Raw genomic sequence first — 18,605 nt, 5'->3', positions numbered from 1 at the left:
TACCTGCTTTGACCATCTGAGTGTAAAAAACAAAATGGCTTCTGCTTCACTTCTGCCCTCCAGTGCCCATGAAAAAGTGTCTTGTGTGTCACCCTAACCAGAAACATAAAGGGAATGGGAATTCTGGGAAATACATTTTAACATAGCCAAGTTGACATATTACAAAGTCATCAAAATCCACCTCTGCCAACATGGCACCCTTATACATCTCTTTAAACCACAACGAATTTCCAGAAAACTCAATAACAAAGTCATGCTTCATCTAACATGATACAATTCATTTGGTATAAAGAGTGATTCCAAAAGAACAGAATTTTAAGTAGAAAAAGTCTGTATTCATCATCTCTAGCTATGTAACAAATTTACCCAAAACTCTGTGGCTTAAAACAATAAACATTAATTATCTCACAACTTGAGAGAGGCTTAGCTGGGTGGTTCTGGGCTCAGTCTCTTATGAGGTTTCAGTTAAGACTTCAGCTACAGATGCTGTCACCTAGACTCGACTGGGACTAGAGAATCCACTTCTGAGATGGTGAACTCACACAGCTATTGGCAGAGGGCTTCAGTTCCTCAGTGTCTGATGAGAGGAAATGTTAGTTCCTCACCACACAGTTCTCTCCATACGGGTGCCTGAGTGTCTTTACAACATGACAACTGGCTTCCCACAGATGAGTGATTCCAGAGAGAAAGCAAGGAGAAACCCACCATGCCTTTTATGATCTAATCTCAGATGTCACTCATGGTCATTCCCATCATATTCCGTTAGCTAAAAGCAAGCCACCAAGTCTCACTTGAGAGGAGAGGAATTAATCTCTATCTTTTAAAGGGAGGCATCAAAAAATATATAAATATATCTTTAAACAACCACAAATTTCTACAGGTGTTCTCTAGAAAAAGAATACTGAGTATTATGGGTTTCGTAGATTTGTTAACAATAGTGGGGTTCAGGGGGGCCTGGGTGGCTCAGTTACTTAAGTGTCCGCCTTCAGCTCAGGTCATGATCCCAGGGTCCTGAGATCCAGCCCCATGTTGGGCTCCTTGCTCAGTGGGGAGTCTGCTTCTCCTTCTCCCCCTGCCTCTGCCCCTCCCCTGCTCATGCTCACTCTCCCTTTCAAAAAAATAAATAAAATCTTTAAAATAATAATAATAATAATAATAATAATAATAATAATAATAGGGTCCAGAGCTTTGCATTTCTGTTTTTCTGTAGGAGGCTTAGAAATTCTTAAATTGATAAAACCCATCAATTTACCTAAGTGACCAACTCCCAATAATACAACCCTTTGCAAACCCCAAATCTTTAATTTCAGGTTGCAAATACTTACTCTCTAGAATCATTCTTTAAGGAATGTGGGAAAAACAACCTTTTTATGTTTTGTAATACAATAATGGACTAAACATTAGAAATAGAAAGATGTTTGTATTATTAGCCATAAAGACCCAGAGATTACTGATAATTATGATTTTAAGTAACATATAAAATGACGCATTGGCATGCTAACTTGAAATGGAAGATACAGGAAAAATATCTATCATAAGAACTAGTTTCAGCATAAAAAAAGGCTTATTCCTTAAAATTAAGAGTTTATTTCCTAATATATTTATAATACAAAGAGTAGTTCAGTGAATGGTCTGGTACATAGTTTTAGAGATTTCTGGATAATATTCATAGTTCAATGCTCACATTTAATGATATTTACGAAAGGAGAGAATAAACAAAAAATGATTTTTTGGATTGGAATACACCCCATAATTTAGTCAGCAGGCGAACACAATGCAGATCCTGAGTTAAAAGTGGCTACACTGCAAGTGAGCCATGAAACGCTCACTTACCCAGAAGGGAGAATGCAATGTGGGCCTCTGAGCCTTGTGGGTAAGCAGAGTAGTAAAACGGACTGCTTCCCATTTATTATCCAGAAACAGCCAAGCACCATCCATGTTTTGCTTCGTCCTGTTTTCTGGCTGGTTTTTGTTGTTTGCTTTTTCAGTTCAATAGTTATTTTCTTTTACTTCAATCCTAGAAAACACTGGGTAAGCTGTGATCAAGTTTCAGAGCTATACATTTGATTCAGAGAAATCCGACTTCAGTTATGAAACATGAACGCTGCAAGTCGCCCCTTGCCCATTTTTACTTGAATAAATACATTTTTTGTTTTCTGTAGTGCAGATTTAGCCTTTTTATCAGGACCACCTCTTCAGAAACACAAGCATCATATAAACTGCAGCTCTACACATTGTGGTCAGTTTATTAACCAGAAGCAAATTTGATTAGAATGTACTAATTCGTGATCTTTTAAATTGCTCTTTAGTCATTTCAAGTGAGAAAGAGGAAATGTTTAACATCTTTTATATTGCTTTCCCTCCCTCCTTAGTTGCAGATACAAGTTCTTCACCATAGGGGGACAGTAAAATCATAGTACACTTAAAACAGAAGAAGAGGTTTCATTTTGAATGTCTGTTACTCCAAAAGCAACAATTGCATCCAAAATAAAATGGCACATTTGGTAAAAAAAAAAAAAAAAAAAAAAAAGAATATATCAGTAATTTTTTCTGGGTAAGTGATTATTTATAATTTGAAATAAAATGCATTTTACTGAAAGTACTTAAAGTTGTTGTTACAGATACTGGTTGGTTAAAATCAGAATATGCAAATTCTTATAATTTCAATATTCACATTTATTACATTTTTAAGTAAACATGAACCCATAAGTTAGATGTTCTTAAAAAGAAGCATTCTGGAATTTCCTCCTCTGCATGATGGAATAGATGTATTTTTCTCTACTTCTCCCAGTAAGTACAACTAAAAGCTCTGGACATTATCTATAAAATGAACATGAGATGATTCTGAAAGGCAAAGAGCAGACAGCAGACCAGCTAGGGACCTCAGATCCCAAAGAACAACCAAGTGGTCAATTCTCTCGGTTTTCTTTTTGCCTTATGTATTTGGGACTTGGAGTTGAGAAGCTGGCAACTCTGAAACAACAACAGACACTGCCCCCCCCAAAAAAAACCCTCAAGAAAACCATATTTTCTACAGCAAGGAAGGAAAGGGACAGCCTGACTAGACAGAAAACTTTTACACAATAACAGCTCGACCTAAGCCAAACACCACAGAAAAAACATTGCAGTTCTATCCCAACTGACACCAGCAAAGGCCAAGTGGAGATCCACCCTTAGGCGGGTTGTAAGGAGGTGACCCTACACTCTCTCCAGTGTGGTTTGAGAGCAAAGTAGAGAGCCAGGACATTGACCCACACTGGGCTGTATCATGCCCCATTGCCCCTCAGGGGTCAGTGGAGACCATGAGGAGAGCCTGGACTTCCACCCCCTGCTGCCAGGGAAAAGGTACCCCTCCTTGGGGTGCTGTCAGAAAAGACCAAGTAGGGAGTCAGCCTAGCAATGAGGCCACCCCACTGTGGTGTCAGTGGAGACCACGTGGGGAGCAGAACTCACATCCACATTCGTCAGCAACAAGGAGCTCCCCACCTTGGGTGTCAAAAGCAGCTGGCTGGGGAACTTAAACTGCTACTTCTACCGACACCCTCACTTCCCCAATTATCTTAATACCAGATAAAGTAGATTTCAGAGCAAACAAAACTACCAGAGACCAAGAGGGACATTATCTAAGGATAAAAGTGGCATTCCACCAAAAAAACATAGCTATCTTAAAAGTGTATGCAACAAAAAACAAAAATAGGGCACCTGGGTGGCTCAGTTGGTGAAGCCACTGGCTCTTGGTTTCAGCTCAGGTCATGATCTCAGGGTCATGAGATTGAGCCCCGCGTGGGGCTCTGCGCTCAGGGAGGAGTCTGCTCGAGATTCTCTCTCTCCTTTTCCCTCTGGCCCACACACTCTTACTCTCTCTCTAAAATAAATAAATAAATATTTTAAAAAAGAAACCAGAAAAATATGTGAGGGAAACATTGATAGAATTGAAAGAGGAAATAGACAAGGCCACAATTATAGTTGGAAACTTCAATACTCCTTGCTCAATTGACAGAACGAGACAGAAGAGCAACACGGACAGAGAAGAACTCAACAACGCCATCAACCAAGACGGTCTAACAGACACTTCACTCCACTTACAGAACACTTCACTCCACAAGGCAAGAGTCCAGATTCTTTCCGAGTGCTCACAGGATATGTACCAAGGCAGACCATGTCCCAGACCCTAAAACAGACCTCAACAAGTTTAGAACTGAAATCATAAAGACTAGGTTCTCAGACACAATGGGCTCAAGCTAGAAATCAAAAACAGAAAGATCACAGGAAAATCTTCACACACGTGGAAACTAAGCAACATACTTCTAAATAATCCATGGGTCAAAAAGGAAGTCTCAGGGGAAATCAAAACAATACACTGAACTGAATGAAAATGAAAACATAAAATATCAAAATGTGTAAGGCAGAGCTAAAGCAATGCTGAAATTTACAGCACTAAATACCTACACTGGAAAAGAAGAAAAGTCTCGCACCAATAACATAACGCTCTGCCTCAAGGAGCCGGAAAAAGAAGAGCAAACCAAAACCAAAGCGAATAGAAGGACTTAATAAAGATAAAAACAGAAATCAATAAAATTTTTTAAAAAATAGAGACTATCAATGAAACAAAGAGTTAGGTCTTTGAAAAAACAATAAAATTGACAAACTTCTAGCAAGCGAACAAAGTGAAAAAGAGAGAGAAGACACAAAGTAAATTATAGAAATGGAGGACAGATTAGTGGTTGCCCTAGGGCTGAGGAGGAGATGTGAGTGTGTCTATAGAACGGCAACAGAAGGGGAATCTTTAGGAGATCGGAAAGTTCTGTATCTCGACTTTATGGATGTCAGTATGCTGGTTGTGATGTTGGACTATACCTTTGTAAGTTGTTACCACTGGGAGAAACTGGGTAGAGGGTACAGGGTTCTCTCTGTATTATTTCTTACAACTGCATATGAATCTGTAATTACCTAAGTTAATTTTTTTTCAAAAGAAACAATCTGTCCTAACTTGAAAAAACACAATATATATAAAAATATTACCTCATTTTAGTACATGAAGACTTGCCAGAAGGTGGTTGTAAAAAACAAAGGTAAATAAGAAATGTTAAAATGTGACTATTTTATAATTTTGCAAAAATATCTCCTTTATAAAGTGAAGTTTCCTAAGTGCATATAATGCCTTCTTAGAAAGTTATTGTAATGTTCATATATTAAATATATTTAAAGAGAATGAATTTCTTTGGACGTTCTACTTTCCGTGGTCCAAGAGAAAGGTGAGTTGGTCTATAATAAGGAATTTTGTTTGGAATTCAGGATTAGTCATACAGTCCAGGATTGACGAGCCAAATAATAAATCAGTTTTATTAACTTTCTACTTCATGTTTTTATACAGGCCTCAAAAGAGTTCATACAGACCTATTAATATTTTATTTTACTTTACTTAAATACTGATTTCACTCTCAAGAGTGTGATCCTTGAGAGTAGCCGAAGTTTTTACATTGTGAAGTGAATTTGAGAATGAAATGTTTTTATTTACTTAGAATTTATTGTCTGTAATATTAGGTTCGAACAGAAAAAAAGATTCTGTTATAATAAACTGATAGCTTTGAGGAAAATATTGAACCATTCACCTTTAATTAAAACACCACCTATGAAAGTGTTTCCCCATTTGTCCTTTTTAAATTCAAAGTAAAACAAGTTATATGGATAAAACACACACACACACACACACACACACACACACACACACACACACCAAACACGTGTCCATACCTCTCAAGTTTTTTAATCCTTTCACAAACGGATCTCTAACTCAGAATTAAGTCTAAAGACCAGCCCATTTTGCACATTCGGCAGTAAATCGTAACGTTCACACAGGAAGCAAACTGAAAACACTTTAAGACAATGGCCCTATCTGTGGCCTCATTCAAAGTCTGTTAGGATTTCAGCATGAGGAGAGTGACCACATGGAACTGTCATCCTTCACACCTATCATCCACCCTTTCTCTTTCATTTTAACCACACGAATTTATTAGGTATTTCTAGAGCTCCAAGCACTACTTAGAAACCAAGCATAGCTAATTTTTTAAGTCTTCTAATGATGATAGAGATGAAGACAGATCAGTGGTTGCCAGGTATTGGAGAGAGCAGGGAACAAGGTAGAAGGAAGAGGCTGTGGCTATGGAAAGGTAGCAAGAGGGATTCCTGTGTCGAAACTGTTCTGTATCTTGACTATGGTGGTGGTCAAGGGCATCTGTGCATGTCATAAAACTGCATAAAACTAAATGTACACAAGCCAATGAATACTTATAAGACCAGTGACAGCTGAATTAAGTAGGTGGATTATACCAATATCAATTTCCTGCTTGGGCTATTGTATTATAGTTATGAGAGATGTCCCCACAGGGAGAAATTGGGTAAAAGGTATGCAGAATCCCTGTGTTATTTCTTATACTACATGTGAAACTACAATTTTCTCAAAATATTTTCTTCATTCAATAAAGAGTTTTTAGTAAATTGTATTTAATGATTACAACCATGACAGAGAAAGACCAACTTAAATTAAATGCCATGTAATCTATTAATTTGAGCTAAATTCAGTTCAAATATATTAAGACTGTTTGGCAAAGAATTTGAGTGCAAAAGAAATCATGCATTAGGTAGCTCCCCGTAATTTATAGGTTTCTATAAATATGAAAGATTCCCTATCCTCTCAAGGAAAACCAATTAGAACTGACAATTTTTAAATTCCCACCCATTACCAAATCTCCCAAGCAAAAGATTAATTGTCAACTATTAATCATCAACTAATTTAAAATAACTCCCTTGGCAATTCAGTAAAGCAACTGTGTGTATCTTCCTCAAAAGTAATTTACTTATCTTAAGGAAAGTTGCCATCAACACACAAATTCAGAATTAGCCAAGTTAAGAACTATGCACGCAGGATCAAGCAGGGGCGTGCAACATTCGATCAAGTCAAAAGCTCCATTTTCAAGTCTCAGCAAAATTGGCCCAAGAGCTTTAGTTACTTAAAAACGTACCTAGCTAGTACATCTAAAATGGCTTTCGAAATCATTCCACACTAAGAATTTGGGAAGTTTTCTTTGAACATAGAAAAGCTGAAAATTTACTTTGAATGGGGTCCCTGTAATTATGGCGAAATACAGAATTTCAAAAACAGGCATACCCACTTTACTGCACTTTGCCTTATTGCATTTCTCAGATGCTGAGTTTTTTTACAAATTGAAGGGTTGTGGCAACCCTGCATCAAATCACGCCATTTTCCCAACAGCATTTGCTCATTTCATGTCTCTGTGTCATATTTTGGTAATTCTCACAATATTTCAAGCTCTTTCACGTATTATCATTTTTTATGGTGATCTGGGATCCATGATTATGATACACTGAAATCTCAAGTGATGGTTAGCCTTTGTTCAGCAATCAAGTACTTTTAATTATGTACCTTGTGTTTTTTTCAGACATAAAGCTATCACACACTTAATAGACTACCATATAATATAAATAAAATTTTTATATTCACTGGGAAACCTAATAATTTATTTGACTCACTTTCTTGCAATATTCACTTTATTACAGTGGTCTGAAACCAAACCTGCAGTATCTCCAGGGCAAGCCTGGGGCTCTTAAGTGTTCTCAGCACACACACACACACACACAGTGAGGCGATGGATGTGTTAATTAACATGATAATGATAATCATTTCACAATGTGTATATATATTAAATTATCGTGTTGTACACCTTTAAAAGAATCACATTGTACAACCAAAAAAAAAAAAAAGGAAAAGAAAAAGAAATGCAATGCAAAATAAATAAGCTACTCCTACCCTAACAAACAGTGTTGGTCTGTTTGGGGATGTAACAATGCATCAAGAAGATGACTGTTTCCTTCAGGCAGTTGGCGACCAGAAGTTGAGACACAGAAAATCAGGCTGCAGGCCAAATCGCAGTGAAAACATTCCAGCCATTTGTATCTGTAGTGTCACCACCCCGGGCAACACATCTGTCATGCAGCGTAGCTCTGGGATCCTGAGAAAGTCGTGCTGGGAAAAATAACATGGTTGATATCCAATGGGAATGAGATGGCTAATTTTGAGCAAAAGCAATGAGGTAAAACCACCATTAATAATAAGGTCAAGAAACTAGAAGGTAAGTTTGACATACTAGAAACTCTGCACTCATTAACAATTACGCACATATATTAAGAGAATAAAGGAAAATTACTATGAGAACTTGTAAATTAAACCATTTTCTATGACCTCTCAAAAAAGGGATGAATGTTGGAATGAAACTTTGGTTTCCCTAATTTCTGACCTAAGGATGTGACCACCTATCACACAACAGCTAGCTTTATGGATGAACGAGAGGAGGTCGAGGTATGACTATCTTTAGACAGTTGAATGACTAGTGGTGTGTGGGGAGTAGGAAAAAGTAACATGTAATGAGGAATTGAGTCAATAGATCTGGGAATAATAAAGGGGTTCTAAATCAGTGAGAAGTGAGAGTCCGCATGGTCTTACTGGAGGTAAAATAAAACTTAACCCAGAGGTCCAGGGGTGGGGGAAGTGGGAAAGAGCTATATTTGACAAGACTGTGTGAGATCAGTGTAGTCTGGGACACAGACTTTTGGACAGATGAGGGGAGGGACACAAGAGGCAGCCACCCAACAGTATAGTGTCTTATGAGGTTGACTTCCCTCCCAAAGGAATCATCATCACCCAAAGGTTGTAGTAAACATTAATTCAAATGTAGAAACCTTTCTAAGAATGCTGAACACGATCTGTTTGAAAAGGTGGGCATGTGTTTTGGCTGTATTTCTATTTCCGGTGATTGTCACAGTATCCAGCACATGTGAGACCCTCAAAGTACTTGCTGAACTGAAGTGTTATGAATAGAAGGTTATGGGGTTTTTTACTGTTGTGTTTTAATTGATATACAATTGATGTGTAACGTGTTGTATTATTTCCAGGCATACTGATTGGGTATTTGTATGTATCGTGAAATGATAACCACAGTAAGTCCATTTAGCATCTGTTACCATATATTCACCAAACTTTTTTCTCATGATGAGAAATTTTAAAATCTACTCTCTTGGCAACTTTCAAATATGCAATACAGTGTTATAACTATGGTCATCACACTGCACATTACACCCTTATGGCTTACTTATTTTAAAACTGGAAGTTTGTACCATTGACCACCTTACCCATTTTACCCTGTTTGGAGGGATTATTTTTGTTTGTTAGGTAAGGTGTTCTATTTTTTTTAACAGCTTTATTGAAATACAAAGTAGTAGGGGTACCTGGGTGGCTCAGTCGTTTAAAGTGTCCAACTCTTGGTTTCAGCTCAGGTCATGATCTCGGGGTCATGGGATCAAGCCCCACATTGGGCTCCATGCTCAGTTCAGTCTGTTTGTCCCTCTCCCTCTGCTCCTCGCCCCCACCCCCCAGCTGGTGCGTGCACACACTCTCTCTCTCTCAAATAAATAAGTAAAATCTAAAAAAAAAAAAAAAAAGAAAGAAAGAAAGAAAGAAAGAAAGAAAGAAAGAAAGAAAGAAAGAAATACAAAGAACGACATATATTTAATAGGTACAATTTGATGGGTTTGGACATACGCAAACACTTATGATACCATCACCAAAATCAAGCTAACGGATACAGTCAAAATCTTCCTCAGTAGGTCAGGAGCGACAGTGTGGCTCTTGGGCACTTACGACACAATGAGCATGAGTGGTAAAAAATGTGATAAACTCACAAACAAAACGCCATTACTCATATATTACCAATCTGGTGGGAAACAGAAGCATGCTCTGTCTTTTGGATTGATTTTAAAAGGCATTTTTAAGACTGCAGGGAAGCCCCACATGTCTACTTATGGTTTCTTCTAGTTTTGTAGATATCTCTAAGTTCAATTAATCAACACGAAAATGGTGCTTCAGTCCCGCTTACATGACTACCTAAAAGCTTCTGGATGTCATCGTGTCTTACAGACTTTATTCATCTAGGAAATAAGATCCCAGAATATATACTGAGAGGAGAAGTTCCACCTTGGTGCTCATTACATGCTTGAGCGCCCTTCTGAAGGCAGATTCTCCCGTGGTGTAGGCGGAAGAATATGCAAGCTCAGACGTACCTCATGCCCACAAAATTGGTTTAAATGCATTGTTCAACATAATCTTTGCTCTAAGAAAGTGTGTTTAAAAAAAATAACCAAAATTTTTTTTCTCATAGAAAAGAGAACTAGCCTGATTACATAAGTAAGGAAAGTGACAAGAAGTATAAATTAGTCTCATTTAAGAAATGGTAGCCAGTTTGCAATTTGATGTAAATGGTTTCATAAAGGAGAGGCAGAAGTTTGCCCTAATTACACAGAGAAGTCTGCTCTAATCTAGTCACATAAACTGGTCAAACAGTATTAAGCAACACTTTTGTTTGTTTGTAGGTTTTTAAGTACGTTATCAATATGTATCTTATTATTAACAAGAGTATTTGACTTATTTGCTAATTCGAGCAGCAATCTATAATAGGTCTTCTACCTACGACCTGGCAAACACTTACCAATATTTAATGAGTATCTACTAGGTACCATGTACTGTAGAAAAGTTATTAAGAATCAGTTCTTGCCCTCAAGTAATCCACTATCTATGGCAGAACATCAAAATGATTAATCTGACATATTTTTAAAGAAACAGCATATCAGGGGCTCCTGGGTGGCACAGTCCATTAAGTATCCAACTCCTGGTTTCAGCTCAGGCCATGATCACGGGGTCCTGGGATCGAGCTCCATGTCAGGCTCCACACTCAGCATGGAGTCTGCTTCAGATTCTCTCTCTCCCTCACCCCTGCCCCTCCCTCTCATGCTGTCTCTTTCTCTTTCTCTCTTTAAAATAAATAAATAAAATCTTAAAAAAAAAACAAGAAATAGCATATCATTTATGACTTTAAAATAAAAATTATACATGATATAATTCAGAACTTTCTACACTAGCCTTCCATTTAACAACTTTAAAAAAATAGCACTGATGAACATGAGCAAATACCATATTTGAGAAATCTTTAAGAAGCCATCCCATCAAAATAATAAAATAAGATGCCTGTAATAATTACTACCATCTAACATTACATTGGGAGTTCTAGTTAATGCAATAAGATAAGACAAAGGATAAAAAGAAATAACAGCTATAGTCATTGGAGAAAATTGTTACTGCTCCAGAATAAACTTGGTAGGTATGAATCAGTAAATAAAAATAACTGATTCTCTATACCAGCACTAGCTAGTTAGAAAATATAACAGAAATGACGATGACGACGATGGCAACGATGATAGCAACAACAGTGATGGCTGACACTTAAGAGTGAGCAAACCCTGTGACAGGGACTGCATTAAGTGCTTCTCCTGAGATTTTCATGCTGTGTAACCCACACCAACTCATCGAATTCGGCATTAGGTCATCCTCATTTTTCAAATGAAGAAGCCAAGTTTTTGAGATGTTAGTAAGAGAGAGTAGGAAACGTAAATTCCAAATTGAGTTCTGATATCAAAGTCCATAATCTCAACCATTTTATATACTTCCTCCCCCCTCCAGAAAGCTATGAGTTACTTTCTTTGAGCATCTATAAAATCCCACCAGCCAATGGAATAACTGTTAAGCTCAACACTGAGCCTGCTTTTTCAGTCATTAGGACAAGGGAGCCCTGGAAACACCGAACTCTCTTAGAGACCAACAGCACTTTTCTCTCCATCTCCATGACCAGATGCAGGTTCTGTAACCTCTGCCCTTTAGAATAGAGTGCCCATTTTAAAATTAAAACAGCAGAAAGTGATTAGAGACTTCAGTTCCAAGTGGGATCAAAGAGGATGAATTTCCTTAAAATGAAAAAAATACAAATGAGCTTTTTCGAACATTTATACAGAACCTACTACCCAAAGACCCCACCCTGATTGCCACAGGTGTTTCAAATTGTTTATTAGTCCATTTTTCCCTGTGAATTTACAGTTCAAGAGTAATCTTACCGAAAACCTCTCCGCATACTCTCTTTTAAGCAAGTTAGCCAGTCCTTTTACTTCCATTATACCCTCTTTGAAAATATCATTCACACATGTGGTTTCAGCTACTCCCTATAAAGTGCTGATGCTAAATCCAGAGTTTTCTTAAGCCTTATAATCCAATATCCAATCAGCTACTAAATATCTCCAGCATCTTACACTAAGCTTATCTAAAAGTTTCACTCATCGTATCGGCCCAGTCCATTCTTCCTCCAGCTGAATGTACCTTCTATCTCTTGGACCCATCTGCCTTCTTGCATCTCCAATTCTCCAAGGACACACCAGTCAGAACACCTGCAACTGCCTTCTGATTAGCTGCTCTGTCTTCAGAATGACTTCTTCAAAGGGGGAGACAGATATTAATCAAGTACTCAGATCAATAAATGTAAAATTATAACATCTATCAGTACTATGAAAAAAATGTCCAATTGCTACCAGAATGCAATTGGGTTCTGAAGGAGAAACTGTAAGGAACAGAAGGAACAGTGTTGGTGGCAGAGAGAATAACCCTGCAAAATACACACACACACACCCACCCACACAACACCATTTAAAACCCTTCAGTGGCTCCCAATTATGTTAAGAAGTAATCTCAATCTAATAATCATTCCATTAAAAAGCCCTTAACTAGTCTACTAATAGAAAAGAGCTGGCACGTTCATTATCCAACACCTTAAGGCTTTTGTGTGTTTGCATATTTTTCAATTCAATATTCCCACGTCCCATGAGATAAGCACCATCATCACCGTCACTTCAGATTGGAGGAAATGGAGGCTCAGAAGGTACACTGGGCCGCCTAAAGTCACCTTGCCATTAAAAGAGTTAAAGAATAACTCAAGGAGAAGGCAAAACCCAAACAGAGGGGAAAGAAAGAGCATGGATTCTAGCGGATGGCAAAACCAACTGAAGCTCAATCAGGAAAATAAATGGAATGTGTGAGTGTTCGTTGAAAAGGTTCTCTTTCTATTCACGAAGAATTGAGGAAGTTCCAAGGAAGTGAAACCTCTCTGTGCATGGCCAGGAAGAGGCCACACCTAGCTCCCTTCCACCGTGCAGCTTCGAGGCTGCCGGGGCTGAGGATTCTATGGCAGTTAGGGCAGCCGCAGAGAAGCCCGCCACCTCGGGGACACAGGCTTCCCCACGCCCGGAAGACAATGCAAACCGCCTGGCTATCAACAGGAAAGAACAACAAACCAACCACCGGCTCTTTAACGACAGTAGTGCTTCTGAAAATAGGCATCACGCAGACGCAATCAGCGGTCGTTTCAGTTTGATTTTGCTAAGAGTAGTCCCTTAGCTTCCCATCTTGGAGAAGCTGCCTACATCCTGATTATGTCCTCATTCTTAAACCTACCAATGATGGCTCATTGCTAGTTCCATCTGCTATCACCATGATCTCCAACTGACCGACACGGCTGTAGGCTCGCTTACTTACGTACTTACTGGTCCATCTATCTCCCCTTTTCTCTCTATACCCCACTCCTACTTCACTACCTCTCCATATGCAACCACTTAATGTGAAATTTATATACACATATATCTCTTACCTGTATGTTTATACAATATGCATTGCTGCTTTATGTTCATGTATTTAAATATATGCAAATGGTATTATGTCATACATCTCATTGTTTATATGCTATAGCTTATCCTGTTGGAAACATCTCATACATGCTGTTTTGTGTACATTGAATCTACTGCTTTATATTGCTGCTTAGCATACCCCATTATGAACACCCAGGTTGACCCCAACACCACAGAATTATTGCAGTAACCATTATGAACTTGTCTAAGAAATTCCTCGGGATATATACACAGGGGTGGATATTGTTGGGACAGAGGGCTGTATAGACATAATTTAGCTCAGCAGTGCCTAACTGATCTCCATGATGAGGACACCAATCTGAGGGGTGGGTTCCAGGGTAGAAGCCAGGGTGGAATCATGACTACTCTACTCTTGTTAGCTGTGCAACCCGAGAAAATTACCTAACATCTCTTTGCCCCATTTTCTCACTTATGAAATGAATAGTTACAGTGCCTATCTCATAAAGTAACTATGAGAATTAAATGAGATAATAATAGAGTAAAGCGCTTAGTGCAGTATTTGGTACTTGGTAGGTAAATAAATATAATCCGATTATCACCCCTTCCCCCCAAGTATGAGATTTCTGATTCCCCAATAGACTCTGAGTCTTCACACTGGAAGGTCAGTAGAGCTAATCCTTCTCACTGAACAGAGTAAGAGTAGAGACATCAAGTTTCATGCCCAAGGATGTTGCATGTTTTCGGAGGAGGAAATTGAACGTGGCTTTCGAGTTCCCAGGCTACTGCTCTTTTCCCCACATCAGAATGTCCATGACAAGGCTGATATTCCACTTAGGCAAAAAATGAGTGATTACTGAAAAACAAAACCTGCCCATGAGTATCTCCTCACACCTAGTACTGTATGGAACTTACATACTTCCATTCAATATGTCATGATCTTCTGGGAATTTTCTCCAGTCGTCGTGATGGATTTGTACTCACTTCCAGGCACATACACTGTCCGAGCCACACTGATCTGCAGCCACTGAGCCTGCAGAAGGTGACTGAATCACATGGGGTCAGCCCATTCCTGAGCCCAGCAAAACCAGTGTTGTCCCTTGATAATTGTGTAAGGAAGGCAAACACGGAAGTGCACCACTGACACAGTCCTTCAAGAAAGAACCAACTATTTGTGTGGAAGGAGTGTGGTTACCTGACAGCCTCCAGCTGCAGTACTTTCAAACATCTCAGCTTTGGAGCCAAGTGCACAATTATATAAACAATTCTGAGCTAATGAGTAAACAACAGTCGGAGTACTAGGACCTGGCCGTTTTATCACCATACGGGACTCCTCTGATGGGCAACCTCTACTCCTGAGCTCTCCATGAGGTTGGCCAAGACTCTGCCAGATTTGCATCCTGGTCTGAAGCTCTCCCTGTCCGATTCTACTTTCTTGCTCTTTTCTCTTTCACAGGCATTACTCCCCAGTAACCCTACTGTACCACGACTTCCATCTCAGAGTCTGTGTCCAGAAGGACCCACTGACACAGCAAACAAAATACTGCCCATATTTGTACAGTGCTCCCCACCCCCACGGGACAGGCTGACTTGAAGACATGCATTACCGGGCACTGTAACGACGCTACGTGAACACATGAGTTTTGAACTGCCCATCTTCACCAACCAAAAATGACAGGGATCTTTAAAAACAATTGACAGGTACTAGTCTATATCATCTATTTTGTGATGTGATCCAATGTTTATTCAATATTAAACATTTGCTCTGCTTTGATACATTCCCTTCGTTGTTCTATCAATATATTTCCTAAATTTAATATGCATATTAGCTGGGAATGAAGATGAACAGACTGAAGATCAGAGAAGGTGGCAATGGGTCAACGTAAATCACTTTATTTTAACCTCAGATTTTGTTTAAAGGGCCAAAAATGTAAAGTGTTACCGCACACTGTCATTTCATACATTCTTAATTTATAAACCTAAATGGAAGTCAATTTAAAGCAATTTATCTCAACCAGGGCTGATTTTGTCTCCCAAGAGGTATTTGGCAACATCTAGAGACATTTTTTGGTTGTCACAATTGGGCGGGGGGGGGGGGGGGCGTTGAGGGGGTTGGGGCTGCTACTGGCATCAAGTGGAGAGGATAGGAATGGTGCTAAATACCCTACAATGCACAGGACAGTCCCCACGACAAAGAACCATGTGGCCCAGAGTGTCAATAGTGCCAAGGCTGAGAAACCTTGGTTTAAAATTATAGAAAAAATGTCCAATGTCCTGAGTATTTTATTGAAAGCTAAAAGCAAAAGAAATATTCTGCCCACAATCTCATAGTGATATTTTGTTGTTGTGCTAATCAATATCTCCCAGTTCCCTTAAAAAAGTAATCTGGAACACTGAATAAAATAAATGATTACAGTTCATTTGCTCCTGATACAAGGAAGCCATGTTTTTAAGCATATTATTCAAATATCTTAATGAGACAGAAATGCAGGACATACATTAGAGATCACCAGAGTTCCATAACCGTCACCAAATGTTTAGGGTTTCTTTTTTTCCATTTGCTCATATTCCTTCTGTTATCTGGGTGAAATTTTTCAGGTTTGAGCATACCCTACTTCAAGGCATCCATTGCTAATATTATTAGTTAACGTATAATACACATATTGTTTGATTTTTTAACATAACAAGTTTGCATTAAACATCCCGGTCATGCTAAGTAAAGCCCAGTATTTAGCAGGTCAGGATACTTTTTCCTTTAACATATGTGGCTATGTGGTAAATAATAATAATAATAATAATAATAATAATAATAATAATAATAATAATAAATGTTTTATTTGCGCTTTTAGGAAAAATGACATTTAAACTGATCATCTGAGAGCCAAGGACATAGTATTAAGTTTAGATAGTATTAATACATAAATCAATGCCTTAATTTTCTCGTGGTTAAAGAATTAAACAAAAATACTTGGGGCTCCATTTGACGGTCAAGGTGCGCCCCCTGCTGAACAAAAGGGAGAAATAACGTTGATACAGTTTAAATTCACAGGGCTCTTAGACTGCATTACACCCATCACTACACGCATCTCCATACAGCTCATCTGAAAAGCTGAGTGTAAACCCCACATTTTATTTGACTCAAAAAAATGTGAGGTTGAATTATGACTTGCACATTAGAAAGGTCCTATTCTAAAAGATCATCCAAAAAATCTCTAAACAGTATTAGCAGCATGAAATGACAACTAACACTTACTGTTAACATTAACAAACTAAGCTTTAACAACTGCATGTTTTTTTCTATCAAGTCTTCGCTTTAATGATATGTGACTCTCTATCAGGGACAGCCGGTTATCCTTTCAGTCAGTAGTTACAATGATCCTAGAAGTTTCAGTTCTCAAAATTGACAGTAAATTGCCAGCAGACAAAAATAATTTGGATTAATCAAACGAGAACTAAGGAGTCTCAGGGCAAGAAAAGTTCGTTCACCTCCCAGTCTCGCCCTCCTGATCCAGAACCCGCTGTAAATATCCCCTTACTTTGAGATGCCAAAACGCTGGTCTGAACCCCAGAACGCCCACCTAAAACATATCTTTGCAGCTCCACTAAATGCCTGTCAAACCCTGAGGGATGCGTGTGTGTGTGTGTGTGTGTGTGTGCGTGTGTGTGTGCATGTGTTAGCATGAGCCCGCGCGCGCCTCGGTCTCCGTCTCCCTAACGCCAAGTCCGGAGGCTCCGCAAAGCAGATACCGCGGGGCTCCGCTCTTACCTGGGCTCCGCTGAGAAGGCAGCCGCCGAGCACCAGCCACCCCCAGACGTAGGGCGATGCTCCCGGCCGGGCCATGCCAGGACGAGCCCGAGCGAGAAGCAGGGACGCTCTCCCGGAGCCCGGAGACGCTCCCCACTCGCAACTTGGCAGGCGTGGGGCAAACTTGCTGCCGGGAGCGCGGCGCAGCTGGGGCGGCCCGGAGCGCCTATCGGATCTCGTTCCTGCGCGCCAAGGCCCGCGCCTTGGGTCTCCCGGGGAAAGCGGCTCTGCAAGGCCCGCGTGGGAGGAGGGGTCCGGCAGCCCCGCGGATCACTGCGCGCCCCGCGTGGTTGCAGGAGGGGCGGGGAAGCGCTCGAGCTCCTGCTCAGAGCCACTGCGTCCCGCAGCCCAGGGGACCCGAGGGCAACGGATCCCGAGCGCGGCTACCGCCACCCCCAGCTCGCGCCGTCTCTACTTCCGTCCACTCTGTACCGGGTTCCAACCCCCTGTCTCTAGGGGCGCCCTGCGCCCTCAGCGAGTGGTCTGAAAGTTCCCCGCTGTCCAGCCGCGCGCTGACCACCAGTCACGGGAGGCCCTGGATAGTGTGGCTGAAGGCTTCGGAGGCCAGGCGGGCGCTGCGCCTGCAGCTGTGTGCGGAGCAGTCCCCGCAACCCTCTCAAGTTCTCCGGTTCCCTTTCACCTAACCACTATTAATAGTGTGTGTGTGTGTGTGTGTGTGTGTGTGTGTGTGTGTGTGTGTGTGTGTGTGAAAGAGAGAGAGGGAGAGAAGGAGAGAGAGATTGAGAGAGAAGGAAAGAGGCAGGGAGATTCCACTCCAGCAGAAATCTCTGGGTCAAAATTTCTTTGTATCATTTTGTGAGTTTTGGATCCAGGCTTTATAGAAAAGGGAACTAATTTATAGGTGTGGAGGGGTGCTCGTGTGTGTGTGTGTGTGTGTGTGTGTGTGTGTGTGTGTGTGTTTAAATATCTTCGTTTGGGCCAAAGCCTGTTCCCTTATTTTTCTTACAGGTGTAATCATCAAGATGCCAGAGACCTTCCTTTAGAGACATTGAGTCCGGGAATATTTAGTCTCCCAAGATCTGATCCAGTTGGGAAAGAATGATGCCCAAAGACAAAACACAATAATTCCCTCTCCTCTTGACAATGAGAATCTGAGATTTGTCACCATCAGCTTTCATATGAGTGCCGAAGTGAAAACTGGGTTTGCTTTTAAAACTTCTAGATTATTGTTTGGCCACCCTAAAACATT

The 18,605-nt window shown here is 40.0% G+C and overlaps 1 protein-coding gene across 1 annotated transcript in view; it reads right to left on the bottom strand.

The window, feature by feature from the left end:
* Positions 1-17,508, bottom strand: part of PTH2R (parathyroid hormone 2 receptor) — a 75,377-nt gene extending 57,869 nt beyond the window's left edge. The window contains exon 1 of the mRNA XM_045806620.2: positions 17,357-17,508. Coding sequence (XP_045662576.2) covers positions 17,357-17,431 — 75 coding nt within the window. The 5' untranslated portion in view covers positions 17,432-17,508. The remainder of the gene's footprint in view (positions 1-17,356) is intronic.
* Between the last annotated feature and the right edge of the window lie 1,097 nt (positions 17,509-18,605).

The sequence above is a fragment of the Ursus americanus genome, chromosome 1, assembly GCF_024610735.1.
Source record: "Ursus americanus isolate L20-20 chromosome 1, mUrsAme1.1.p, whole genome shotgun sequence".
Classification (NCBI taxonomy): Eukaryota; Metazoa; Chordata; class Mammalia; order Carnivora; family Ursidae; genus Ursus; species Ursus americanus.
The sequence above is the reverse complement of the archived record's forward strand: the minus strand, read 5'-3'. Positions and strand labels throughout refer to the sequence as shown.